Consider the following 14358-nt stretch of genomic DNA (forward strand, 5'->3'; position numbering starts at 1 on the left):
ACTAAGGAAAAGAAAACCTTACCTTGTTCTTTTTGCAGCCAGCACGCTGACGCAGCACCCTGCTTTGTCCCAAGGTACAAGATTATTTCAGTTCAATTCTTTAAATAATATTTGTTCAGGATTTCAAGGCAATGTATATCCCACTGTCCTGGTGTATTTGCCAAGTATGTCTGCATACATCCCACTGTTAGCTTTTGTATGAGGTTTTAGAGTAGTATATCACAAAAGAATATATATATTTTGATATCTACAGCATGAACAAATTCAAGTGTGGATTCAAGGTTAGTGCAGCAGCAGGGAAGCAATTTATAGTTACTTTGTACTAATAAAGCTTCCTGGCAGGGTTTAGACAAAGAGACTGGTACATACAGACGTGCTCAAATTTGTTGGTAGCCTTACAGCTCGTTGAAATAATGCTTCATTCCTCCTGAAAAGTGATGAAATTCAAAGCTATTTTATCATGTATACTTGCATGCCTTTGGTATGTCATAGAATAAAGCAAAGAAGCTGTGAAAAGAGATGAATTATTGCTTATTCTACAAATATATTCTAAAATGGCCTGGACACATTTGTTGGTACCCCTTAGAAAAGATAATAAATAATTGGATTATAGTGATATTTCAAACTAATTTGTTTCTTTAATTAGTATCACACATGTCTCCAATCTTGTAATCAGTCATTCAGCCTATTTAAATGGAGAAAAGTAGTCACTGTGCTGTTTGGTATCATTGTGTGCACCACACTGAACATGGACCAGAGAAAGCAAAGGAGAGAGTTGTCTGAGGAGATCAGAAAGAAAATAACAGGCAAGCATGGTAAAGGTAAAGGCTACAAGACCATCTCCAAGCAGCTTGATGTTCCTGTGACAACAGTTGCAAATATTATTAAGAAGTTTAAGGTCCATGGAACTGTAGCCAACCTCCCTGGGTGCGGCCGCAAGAGGAAAATCGACCCCAGATTGAACAAAAGGATAGTGCGAATGGTAGAAAAAGAACCAAGGATAACAACTGCCAAAGAGATACAAGCTGAACTCCAAGGTGAAGGTACATCAGTTTCTTATCGCACCATCCGTCGCTTTTTGAGCGAAAGTGGGCTCCATGGAAGAAGACCCAGGAGGACTCCACTTTTGACAGAAAAACATAAAAAAGCCAGACTGGAATTTGCTAAAATGCATATTGACAAGCCACAATCCTTCTGGGAGAATGTCCTTTGGACAGAAGTGTCAAAACTGGAGCTTTTTGGCAAGTCACATCAGCTCTATGTTCACAGACGAAAAAATGAAGCTTTCAAAGAAAAGAACACCATACCTACAGTGAAACATGGAGGAGGCTCAGTTATGTTTTGGTGCTGCTTTGCTGCGCCTGGCACAGGGTGCCTTGAATCTGTGCAGGGCACAATGAAATCTCAAGACTATCAAGGCATTCTGGAGCGAAACGTACTGCCCAGTGTCAGAAAGCTCTGTCTCAGTCACAGGTCATGGGTCCTCAAACAGGATAATGACCCAAAACACACAGCTAAAAGCACCCAAGAATGGATAAGAACAAAACATTGGACTATTCTGAAGTGGCCTTCTACGAGTCCTGATCTGAATCCTATCGAACATCTATGGAAAGTGCTGAAACTTGCAGTCTGGAGAAGGCACCCATCAAACCTGAGACAGCTGGAGCAGTTTGCTCAGGAAGAGTGGGCCAAACTACCTGTTAACAGGTGCAGAAGTCTCATTGAGAGCTACAGAAAACGTTTGATTGCAGTGATTGCCTCTAAAGGCTGTGCAACAAAATATTAGGTTAGCGGTCCCATCATTTTTGTCCATGTCATTTTCATTTGTTTTATTATTTACAATATTATGTTGAATAAAAAATCAAAAGCAAAGTCTGATTTCTATTAAATATGGAATAAACAATGGTGGATGCCAATTACTTTTGTCAGTTTCAAGTTATTTCAGAGAAAATTGTGCATTCTTTGTTTTTTGTGGAGGGGTACCAACAAATTTGAGCACGTCTGTATATACACAGACCGAGTAAACTTAGCAGAGTTCAATGGAAAAAAATACAAAAAATATGCTGGAGAGAATAAGCCTATTAAAATAAACTATAGAACCTTTTGTGATTCACGGTAGCTTATTTCGATAACAGGGAACATTTTAGGCAGTCACAATAGTATTTTTACATATATATAGAAAAGGTATCCAATTTTAATTTGGTTTGCTAGGTACATCTTGTTACACCTCACATCACCAAAGAACCGACAGGTCCTTGTTTCTGGGAGGCGGAAAAATAAGAAACACTTGCTCTTGTTTTAAATAGTTCATAGGAATTGTGTTGCCCACACAACACCTAGCGTGCACACAGGACAGTTAACAAAAAATGCAAAACAGAGTTATATTCCTCCAGTTCTGAAAGCCTGTAGATATATTAATGTTTGGCACTAAACTACACAAACAAATAACAGGTCTCCGTTCAAATACTCAAACGTTTCCAACAGTTTCTGAACATTGGCGGACTTGTTAGCATCAATGATATGATTAATGTAAACGCCTCTATTTATCATACGCTGTAGTAGGTGTGCGCTTGCGTGACTTTTTTCATACCTGCTTTTTTCCTTTGTACTGGAGGTCTGGCTGCTTGTACAACAATCAAGTCTTCAAAGAAGCTTCTTCTGTCATCCTCGCTTGGTCTCTTCAGACTGACTACTTCGCCATACCTCTTCCTGAAGATGCATTTCACCTGCCCATAAAGATCGTTGGAATCTCAAAATTGAATCTTTTGCAGTTATTTTTTATTATCATGACTGTTACAAAAAAAATATGGTTTGACCCACCATACTTTTCTACATACAGCAGACTGTAGTATCGGAAGGACAACCTAACCTAGCTTGAACACTTAGCGCTGCGCCACATTGCAAATTGTGACAGAGTCGATTATAAAAGAAATGGCCAATGTACTAAGTGACACTCTTCTAATTCAAACTTCTAATATTTCCGATGAATCAAATCATATCAATTCAGACCCTAACAAGAAAAAGAAAATCCTCAAACAGTATCATACTATATGCATTTTTTTTTCTGTAATCATGCTATACCAGCATTTTACCATTACCATTCTGCAGTACAACTCCCTGTATACCAACTGTGCAGGTGGCTGTGAGATTATCTTGAAGAGAATTGATAAAGACTTTAAAAGTATTTTTTTCCCCCCGTGTTTCTACATAAACTACTACTGAGTGTTTTATACATAGTTGGATTATGTTGCACCAGGAAAATGCCCATTTAGACATTTACAGTTGAACATTATTCAGAAATACAGTCCCCATGCAGGCGGTTTACAGTTCAAATGCAGGTCTTAAATTTTCATTCCCTCAACATTTTTTTCAGTTGTCAGTTATCCCAATAATGTATGTCTACATGTATGTCTTGGTTTATTTTAATGTTAATATTAATAACTGCCTGCATGACTGACATTTGTCACAGTTCCCGAGTGTACTGTCACTAATCCCTCATTGCTCTAGGTACCCGCAAGCAACTCTCTGAACTGGGATCACATCATGGCACAAGCTCGTCTCATTCGGATACAGACACTATCATATTCCTTATGGATCCCCTGTGCACACACAGCGTGCTGCTGGCATTGAATTAAATTACAAAGTCCACATATGGAAATTTGTTTTTTTAAAAGTGTTTCACACTTGTATGCTTTATTTTTCCCCCCAAATGGTTATCATATGTCTAAATCCATGATGAAAAATGTCTGCTTTACAGGAGCTTGCTGTACCACGTTACTAGTGGAATAAAATAATCCTCAGAACATATGACATTTATTAAAACTTGCAGGTACAGTAGAAGTAGGAGCATGCATAATTGTCTCATAGAGTTACAAAGTGCTGGCAAGTTTCAAGGTAGAATCTGTTTTCTGGTACCCCAGAGCACACAGCAGTAATAACAAAGCTCATGCATAAAAGTAGCTAAAAAAAAGTTTAAGTTACTATAGACCCATAGGTAAGAGATATTTAAGACCAAATTATCACTTCAGTTCCCTGTACTTCAAAGACTTTACAAGGTACTGATTTTTTTTTTTTCCCCATTTGCACCTAATAGCAAGCAAAATTAATTGCTTTGCTATTTCTTAAAGCACTTCAGGGCAGGAAAAAGTGTGATTGTCTAGTCATCCCAGAGCTCACTGGTGATCAAGGAGCTGGCACTGACAGGCAGCGACAGTGGGCGAGCCGAAAGCAACTGGAGTCCCAAGCCTCTCAGTGGGTGGTGCTACCAGACAGCAGGGTTGGAGGAACCCTATGAAGCAGCCGGGGAATAAAGCAGGAAACTTCTGGCTATGTATGTAAATGAGGTTTCGTTGTTTCTGTTTTTTTTTGTTTTTTTTTACTGCTACGCCGATACTTATAATTCAACTCTATTATGGAGAATTGAAACCCTTTGAAGTGAAGAAAAAGTATGCAGACATTTAAGCAAGCGTTACCTCCTCCGACAGCTCCCTGTAAGCGATTTCCGAGGTAGCCAGAATCAGGACTGGCGAGAAGGATGGGATGTCCTGAAGCAAGGTCAGGAACGTCGTTCTCACCGTGTCACTGATGGCCTCCCACCACTCGCTAATCTGGGGCATGTAGACCACGCTCGGGACGGTCCTCCGCGCCTCGCGGAACACCTGGTGTACAGAAAACACCACATTGTTTGATATAAATGGGGTAAAATGCAGTAATCAAAATAGTAATGCTGAACTAGTAGTGGTAATGGATTGCACCTGGTCCTGGTGGTCAATTCTGGCCTACTAAAATCAATGCAGTACAAAGGCGTTCTGCTAAATTTAAGATTCACGTAAAATAATCCAATTTTGATTCTACAAGGAAACATGACAAAAACATTTCATTTTTGTCTTTCATGTTACAAGAGGGATTTCTATGGCACAGAGAAGTGTTTGTTTAAACTGCACATACCAAAAAGGGAACAAAACAAAAGGTACCTAGCAGGAAAGATAATCTACAACAGAAATAATAAATAATAAATAATAAATAATAATAAGAACACCTAACACGATTGACAGAAGTAATGAAACAGTGCCACCTACATTTTAAAACTTATTTTAAGGTTACTGGTAACTAACTCACCAGAGCACAAATTGGTTATTAATCTAGTACAAATACACAGACCTTCATATACATTTTTATCCAGTTTTTATCCTTCTGTTGAGTTACAGTATTACCGACGAGCTAACTTAATTATAACCTTTAACATGTTATTCAAAATTTAAGGCAGGGTTGGCAGTTATTTTTGTTTTGTTTATTCCTCATATTCAAACTTGATATTTGTTTTTTTGAGAATCAGGAAGCAGTTTGGTATGTTAAAGCCCCTTTAAATGTTGTTAAAGCCAGTCTGTAATCGTACAATCCTACCATATGCCCAACTGAGTTAATGTGTACATGATACTCGTAACATGCAATCATTACGGCATGCACATTTTCATCTTGCATGTTAAAGTCAGAGTAATGTTCATCAGGCCACTTTGGTATTTTATAACATTACTGAGTGCAGCAGAATAAATTAAAAGCTGAAGCAAAAATCAATACTGCCATCTTTCTGCAGTCAGCAGACCATAGCAGGCTTGCTCAAGTCAAGCCAAGCAGGGTGCCAGAGACAGCAGACAGACCCTTTTATTTCAGTGTGCTCTTCTGCAGTTCTGGAGATTAAGCTTTTATTTATTTTTATTTTTTTTACTTTTCTGAAGTTTAAGACAGAAACAAACAAAGGCAATTCTGAATATACAGCTCTGGAAAATGTGCGATTAATATTTCAATGATCTGCTGGTGGTTTTCTATAAAGGTGTTGCAACAGCCTTTGTCTGAAACAGAGTTGCACATTACATCCAAAATCCTATTTGAATTAATGGGGTTACAGATTTAACATGGGCACCACTACAGTATACCACAGATTGGCCCCAATAATCAGACACTGACCAAGTTCAATGGCGATCTGAATAAAATACAATTGTTTACTATTCAAATGACAACGAAGTTTTAATCAGCCTATCAGTGCGTCTGTACTGCTTTTCTGTGACCTGTACTGTGCAGTAGTGGGTGGGACAAAGTCAGTGCTGCATTGTTTTGACTTAGGTTGCTAAAATCTAATTTCAGCATTGGAGGTAAAATAGTAGAAATGGACGACAAAGCAAAAAAAGCAAAGTATATTTCGGTGATTGATCGTGTCAAGATATTTCCCAAAGAAGCTGTACATGCATATGCAGGTAATTGTTTTGCATATCTTAATGTTTCTTTGGAGAAAATACGATCAATTGCTGTTTAGCTTCAGAATCACACATTAAACAAAAGGCTACCCTGCTGAACAGAACGTAAAATAAACAGGTTTCAGAAACCAAACTGGAAAGTCAGCCGAGACAAAAAGTATTCCAGTGGGCAAGTTAAATCAGTACTACAGGTACGATCTAGCACAGACACCTCGCTTCAAACAACCTGCTGCTTACTTTTTAAACGCAGTTAGAATTTTAGACCCAAATAGGCAGGTTTTCCTTGTTTTGACTCGGTACTAATAAAATAATTTATTGGATGGGACAAATAACATGACAGTGAACATGCTGCATATATTGCCCTGGATATTGGATGCAAGTCCACGAAATCCTAATTTTATTCCGCAACCTACCCGTGAAAAATACCTAAATTTACCGCAATTTAAGTAGACCCCTACTAATGAGAGAGAAAAGCTTTAAATAATTAGTTGTTTATTTCAGATGCATTGAATTTATTTTCTGACAGAAAAAAAAAGGAAAGTTTTGAAGTAAATCTAAATCCAAGCCACTGAGCATACTGCAGAAGGAAAGCAAAATGAGCAAGGTTTCTTTATGCAGTTTTAGAATTTTACTGTAGGTGTGTAAATTAAAAGGCATTACACTCCCAATACCAGCCTGTAGCATTATTTTTTAATGTAACCGCATTCAAGTAATGTTTACTAGAAATGTACTCGCTCATTTTCTTTACATGTGAACTTTATTTAAGAACAGCTTTAAAATGTAATTATCTAATATTCATGAAGATTGAATATATTTTTATTAAGATTTTCACAAATACTTTCAGACAGTCATGTAACATTGATAAAAAGTAATTTACAGACTTAATGTGAGCAGCCAAAATGCATGTAAAGCCACTTACATAATTAATGTTAGAACTGGGAACCATGTACAAAAGTAATTTCAAATCTTATGTTCTTCTCACAGCAAACTGCAACTACGATTCACAAAGAGATTAAAGTTACTGCACAAATACAGTGCTGGGACAAATCTGTTCACATTTGTTTGAAATACAGATTTTTTTTTCTACTTTTAATAATTAAAAATCATCTAGTCATTCTAATTGTGAAATACTTACCATGAAAAAAATGCATGCACCTTACATCTAAATTATGTGGTTTCTTTATCCTGTGTTTACATTTTTTAAATAAAATAAAAACAATGGTTTATGAGCCCTTTTAGAAAAGGCAGCTTCTGAGCTACAGAATATCACAGTATCTTAGGATTCTGTTGTTCGTAGACTGGGCTGTTATACTTGAACATCACAGTGAATATCACAGTATCTTAGGATTCTGTTGTTTGTAGACTGGGCTGTTATACTTGCACATCACAGTGAATATCACAGTATCTTAGGATTCTGTTGTTTGTAGACTGGGCTGTTATACTTGCACATCACAGTGAATATCACAGTATCTTAGGATTCTGTTGTTTGTAGACTGGGCTGTTATACTTGCATATCACAGTGAATATCACAGTATCTTAGGATTCTGTTGTTTGTAGACTGGGCTGTTATACTTGCATATCACAGTGAATATCACAGTATCTTAGGATTCTGTTGTTTGTAGACTGGGCTGTTATACTTGAACATCACAGTGAATATCACAGTATCTTAGGATTCTGTTGTTCGTAGACTGGGCTGTTATACTTGAACATCACAGTGAATATCACAGTATCTTAGGATTCTGTTGTTCGTAGACTGGGCTGTTATACTTGAACATCACAGTGAATATCACAGTATCTTAGGATTCTGTTGTTCGTAGACTGGGCTGTTATACTTGAACATCAGCAGCTACTTTTCTACCACTAGAAAGATTGTGTGCCAAGCCTCATGCTGTTCTCTACAAACCATTAAATAAATGAAGCATGCACACATCATACCACTTGTTCTAGTACCTATGTAATGTAATGTATTAACTGAATTACCTACACCCACAAATACTGTTTTATGTCTTCAGGTATAATGTTACAAAAATCCTTTGAGGTATACTTGCCTGATCCTCTATTATATAAGAACCTTATTCATACACAAATCATACTAGACTTACGCTCCCCATGAAGATTAAGAATCTGTAATGAGCTACATGGACAAGGGAGGATACGAATGACATCACCCCATAGTCCACTGTGAATTCTGTTTCTCACATACTTACATCTGAAATGTGAAAAACAGCAGGAGAGAGTGGAGGCAGCATTTGACTTTTACACGGATGCCACAAATGCCACCACCTTGGAGATCTGAGTTTGCGCATCAGAAAAATATCCGAATTGGTTGATTTAATGATGTTTTGTTGCAAAAACAAATATAATCCCAATGCTTGTTAAAAAAAAAAAAAAAAAGAAAAAAAACACCTTTATCTCGCACCGATGCGCAATAAAAGGTGAGTAAGAAATTCAGGTTTGGGGGGAGCGATGCAAAGCTTTGTGCTCACCTGTGCACAGGACTCCTCCGGGGTTTTGGCACTGACAGAGTACAGTGTGGGTAAATCTAGTCTGTGCATGGAGAACTTCTCCAGGCTGTGCAGGATGGCTGGAGCGAGGTGCGTGCTCTGACCGGAGCCCCTGTCTCCAGCCACAAGCAGACGAGGTCGGTAGGAAGTTGGCTGGCGATAGGCTGACCTACAGGAGAAAGAGAAATTACTGGGGCACAGTAAGACACATACTCTTTCCTGCTCACGTCTCAGCAAACTATCTGGAACATTTATTATGTTATTTTTTTTTCTATTTCTATTTTTATTATTACAGATAAAATGAGTAACAGTCAAGTATTTCTTGCATTCAGTATCTCTGTGTTTTGAGCAGGTTGAGTCTAAATAGTTAAACGCTGTTTAAAAAACAGGTCTGTAACAATACGTATTTTATAGAACTGTTTATTTGAGTTTGGATTCTTCTGAAAGGGCATTTCATAATATATGTCTACAAGATGGCACCACTGGGTTATTAAATTGAACAGTTCTCTCAAGAACAGGTAAAGGAATAGATTTAGAAATAATATTTATATGAATAATTAGAACTGTGCTCCAAATCTAGATGACATTGCCCAGCCATGATAAGCTAAAATCGTTTTACCTGAATTTGACTTGGGGCTTTGTTTGTATATAACAATAACCAGGGATCCTGGGAATCTGTTTGCTGCGGAATAACGCAGAAAAACACGGATTTTCTATGCTGGCAGAGAATTTTTAGTTAATACACAAACATGCAAGGCTTTTATTGTTTGTTTGATAACCAAATCAATACACTTATTATATAATCATCAACTGTTTCCGTTGTAGAGGTCAAGGTTGAACGAGGCGCACTGTCACATTTATGTTAAAACGTTACTGCCGTTTACCTCAGTATCCAGTGCGTTGTTACCACTGAACAAGCTGTTTAAAAGATGCCAAAAACGATAAAAATCACCCCTAAAAAATGAGTTTGGCAATAGCCATCCAGATGACAAAGCCTAACTCAGAGATAAACAAATATGAATACTATTTTTTATTACTACACAGAAGTATTTGTAATATTTAATATAAACAAACTTAACATTTTACTTTAATGATTGATGGCACTGGTGAGCTTGTAACTTCCTTAGAATTTAAAAGCGTACCAATAAACAGTTTGTGTTAACTGCTATTCAATAGTACGGTTTGTGTCTCTTATAATGTCACTTTGGGGGGTCTCAATTTTAGCCTTTTATTTTAATTGCGGATTAGCACTGATTTTTATTGTTTATCGGCGAATGTAGCTTTTTGTTAATTGCAGAAAACTAAGAGCTGCCCGTCTTCCAGGTGCTACTGTGCCTTTATAAAACGATAAGGATTGCTTGCGCTGGTAGCAGACTAGATCACTTGCATGCGGGTAAAAAAAATAAATAAAAAGCTCTGAACCACATGACAGTTGTGTTGCTGTGTTACGTCTTGACACTACATTTATCCAAATCAGAGAGTTGAAGGGGTGGGTTTTCCGTTAAAGCATTTAGTCAGCTGGAACGTTAATGACTGCTAAAAAAAAATAACCGATTATTTTCAAAGCAAAAATAGTGAAAATGAATGTGGAAATTACCAAACCGAAACGGATGATGAAAAAGAAAAAGAATGTAAAAAATGAAAAAGCGCAGCCAGATATAGTCAACAAAGAGCAACTTGTAGAGAGCGAATTGGAAGATATGATGTTATGTGGGGAAACAATGGAAATGTTTGTTTTTTGGTTTTTTTTACAGCAAGGAATTGGGTGGTATGATGTCCAAGCTCTGCCAGAAACCCACAACATATCGCAAAGGATCAGGGGATATAGCCTGTGTACGAATTACGGTGGATTATTCCATTTCTAATTAAAATCTTTGTCTTTATATATTTAAGGTAAGGCAATTCTATTTTTCTGTTAAAAGTGCTCCCGGCTATAATGCTGTCCCACCCAGCTGTACAGAATTTCTAGGGAGAACCCTGGTATCTCTAAACCTGCATTTTACAGAACGCTGTTCGTTTTTGCCAGTTGTCAAGGGTGATGCAAGTTGTAAAATGTTTACTGCAAGCTCTAAGTAGTCCTAAGGAATATATCCTAGAAGGCACAAAAATCGCAGAGGACGTTTTGTTACTGCCATTGTAATCAAGCTTGCATCACCCTCTGTCTGTGTGGAGCAGCAGGAACACTGCTGGGACTGCATTCGAACCGATACTCACATTGTGAAATGAAGGAAGGGTTTATGTGCAGTTGCTGAAGGCTGTTGTTTCTTTGGAGAGCCGGAGTGCGAATGAGCATCAAAAATAGAGGGAGCACCATCATTGTCATCATCGATGTAAATGTCATCTTCCAAGAGCTCGCTGATAATATCTGTATTGGGAGAGGAAAATAGTTTGAAAATACAGTGTTAGTTTGTATGGCGAAAAGTGCAGTATAGCTAAAAGAAAGTGAGGAAGCAAAAATAAACAAATCAATAAAATGTACAAATTGTTATATACAGCATTCCTAAAAAAATGTGGCTACTGGAAACACAGACTGAATGCATTCACTACTCTAAATTGCAAGCTCGTTCATAGTTAACACCAAATTATACAATTTGAACAAGCTCAAATCGATGTTGCTAGTTCATGGCAGAATTACATTCAATGAAGTCAGCTTTTACAGTCTCAACCTAACATTAGTGTCCAAAAAAAATCTTTTGACTCCATTAGTTTATTGAAGAAAGTATTCACTAATACTACATATCTATACAAAACAGACATCAAGAAAAGAAAACAAATGTACTGTATATTTCAGGACATGTAATTTATTAACTGAAGTCTGAAAAAAAAAAAAACTGCAGGGCACTTGTTATTTAAAGTTGGGTTTTAAAATTTCTAAAACAGTAATACAAAGTTATCACAGGGATGGAAATAAGACTCCCATTGCATAGCAGTTTGATCTTCCAGGTTTTACCATGTTTAATAAGACACACCTGAGCCTGTTACCTATACACTGTGGCTAGTCAAGCTCGTAGTGAAACCTGTAAATGGGTAAAACTGCTAAGCAGACAGGAATCTTATTTCCATCCCAGTATAACTTTGCTACATTTTTTCATCCAATTAATTTCATCCAATTAAAAACGTTGAAAGAATACGTCACACTGCTGTCACATTTCATTGTACATCCTCCTAGCATGAGACGGCAACAACACAATTGCACATTGCCAAAGCAGACGGAAAGTTAAGAGCAATGACCTTCTTTCTTGTCGCCCAGTGAGAGCTCTGCGTGGGGGAACACCTTGTGCAAAGTGGCCAGGATTCCACTGAAGGTGCTCTGCAGCAGAGGCCTGATGACAGAGGAGAGTGCTTTCCCCGGGGGCACCATGGCCCGCTGCGACGCAGGCACAATGCTCCTCATGGCATAGTAAAAATCCTGCGGACCGAGAACGATAGAGGAGACGTCAAGCTGCAACTTCTGACTACTGGCGTAAATTTGGGGATAGCGCCGGCGAAGGGCAACCAAGGCAGCCTCAGTGCAAAGTGCTTTGATGTCAGCTCCACAGTAGCCTGGAAATAGATGTTAAAACAAAAAGAAAAAATTACAAATAAAATTAAAATAATCATGCTAAATATGCAATATTTCCAGGAAAATGTCGAAATACCTGTGTGTCATGCTGCGTTGCGCCACCATTACTCTATTTGGATGAAAGCACTGAAACCAACTGCAGAATTAAGACATGTGTTTTAAAGTAACACTTTCAGAGAGGAAACCCAGAAGTTCTCTGGGTCCATGACCAGGGTGCTATGTTACTTCCATACAGCAAAGTTCTTCAGTACAAGTGCTGCTGTGTCTAACATTATCATATTTTTACGTAAGTTTTGCCAGAAAAATACTGCTTTTATTTAAAAAGTAAAAGACAGCTAAAACATACGTTTTTTTACGTAAAATTATTAAGATCGGAATTTGCAAATCAATCTCCATCATTAAGAGGTGATCAAAAATGATCAGCAAATACAGCAAGTGTACACAGCAAGCGTACACAGCCCACAACCTCATCTGTTCTGCAATACCTCATTTAGGGAGCATCGATACAATACCATGCAAAGTATCATGATATTCGACACTATCACGATACTTTGGATCTTATATGTTAAATGGCTGCCGCATTTCTTACATATAAAAAGAGAACTGTGGTGTTTCGACCAGCTTCAAATACTCCAATTACAAGGAATCTCTTAATTCTTTATATATATATATATATATATATATATATATATATATATATATATATATATATATATATATATATATATATATAAACGCAATGCAGAAATACTTTCCTTGAAGCAAACTAGGCCAGATATACAGGGGTATCTTAGAAGTGTTCTAAAAATGTGAGCAAGGAATGAAAAAATGAAACACAGTTACTTCAAGAAATGGCTTGATGAATAAACAACCAAATGAGCAAGATGGGCCAAATGGACCTCCTCTTGTTTGTAACATTTCTTATGTTCTTAAAAAGTCACACACAACATAACACCTCCATGAATCTATACTGTTCAAATCTTTTAGAAAGTAAAACAAGTAAACAGAGTATAATGCTAAACTAGGTTAACCTGACTGATTTATGTACACTGTAAAATACATATTCTTTAAATTAACATAGTAATGTGTTACATTAGGGAATACACACAAACGTAATATTCCTTAATTTTAAACATTATGTGCTCATTTCACATATTTATAGGTGTTAGATATTCTGAAAGTGTTAGATATCTCACCACTAATTAATTAATTTTATAAAATTAGTTTATACCGGATATAAAAAAAAAAAAAACATATTTCTGACAAAGAACTGCTTTACTAAAAGTGCTGCTAACATACGCAATTCAATAGTGAAAAAGTCACTAATGTAAATGCCTTCCTCTTACATGCTATTAGAACAGAATTCTGTTTAAGCGTATTCGAGCCAAACGTCTCAGTCAAAACAACGACCCAGTGCACCCTAAATAAGAACATAAGACATTTTACTACCGAGAGAGGGCCATTCGGCCCATCATGCTCGTCTGGTTGTTAAATCTTGCAAATAGATTGGGTGGCATCTCGTATACATAAACAAGCACTAGTCCTGTTAGCATAAAAAAACATTACAAAGACCACAAATCACAGAGCAAAAAAATGTAAGTCAAAACTAAACTCATCACAGCCGCGATCAGTCAGTAGTCCAAAACAAGGGCAACAAAAACTCAAATATATAGTCTAGTTAAGTGCGTGTTTTTTCAGGTTTTTTTCTAACTGTGAACGTGTCAATTATAGTTATCCAGTGTATTTGACAGAAATGTATTTTATCATTTTAATGGTTTTATGTATTTTAATAATCAGTTTTATTAAAAACATAATTGTACTCACTGGAACCAGATCTGGATATTTGTATCCGGTTCGCAGGTTCCAAAGCAGGAACCAGGTACTTGGTTTTAAAAGGAACCGGTTCACACATCTCTAATCTGTAGGGAAACTGATATGCTGGCAATGAGGTCTGTATTCATTCTGGTCTTTCCACCACTCATGCATACAATTAAAAACAGAGGAGTTTCACAGCTATCACATTACATGCACATAAAATACA

The 14358-nt window shown here is 37.1% G+C and overlaps 1 protein-coding gene across 1 annotated transcript in view; it reads right to left on the reverse strand.

Annotated features, from left to right (window-relative positions):
* Nucleotides 1-14358, reverse strand: part of LOC117402349 (ATPase family AAA domain-containing protein 2B-like) — a 107900-nt gene that overhangs the window by 71841 nt on the left and 21701 nt on the right. Inside the window, exons 16-20 of the mRNA XM_034921161.2 lie at nucleotides 11987-12298; nucleotides 10970-11120; nucleotides 8738-8924; nucleotides 4473-4658; nucleotides 2591-2726 (exon numbers count right to left, since the gene is read on the reverse strand). Of these exons, the coding sequence (XP_034777052.2) occupies nucleotides 2591-2726; nucleotides 4473-4658; nucleotides 8738-8924; nucleotides 10970-11120; nucleotides 11987-12298 (972 nt within the window). The remainder of the gene's footprint in view (nucleotides 1-2590; nucleotides 2727-4472; nucleotides 4659-8737; nucleotides 8925-10969; nucleotides 11121-11986; nucleotides 12299-14358) is intronic.

The sequence above is a fragment of the Acipenser ruthenus genome, chromosome 5 (assembly GCF_902713425.1).
Source record: "Acipenser ruthenus chromosome 5, fAciRut3.2 maternal haplotype, whole genome shotgun sequence".
Lineage (NCBI taxonomy): Eukaryota > Metazoa > Chordata > Actinopteri > Acipenseriformes > Acipenseridae > Acipenser > Acipenser ruthenus.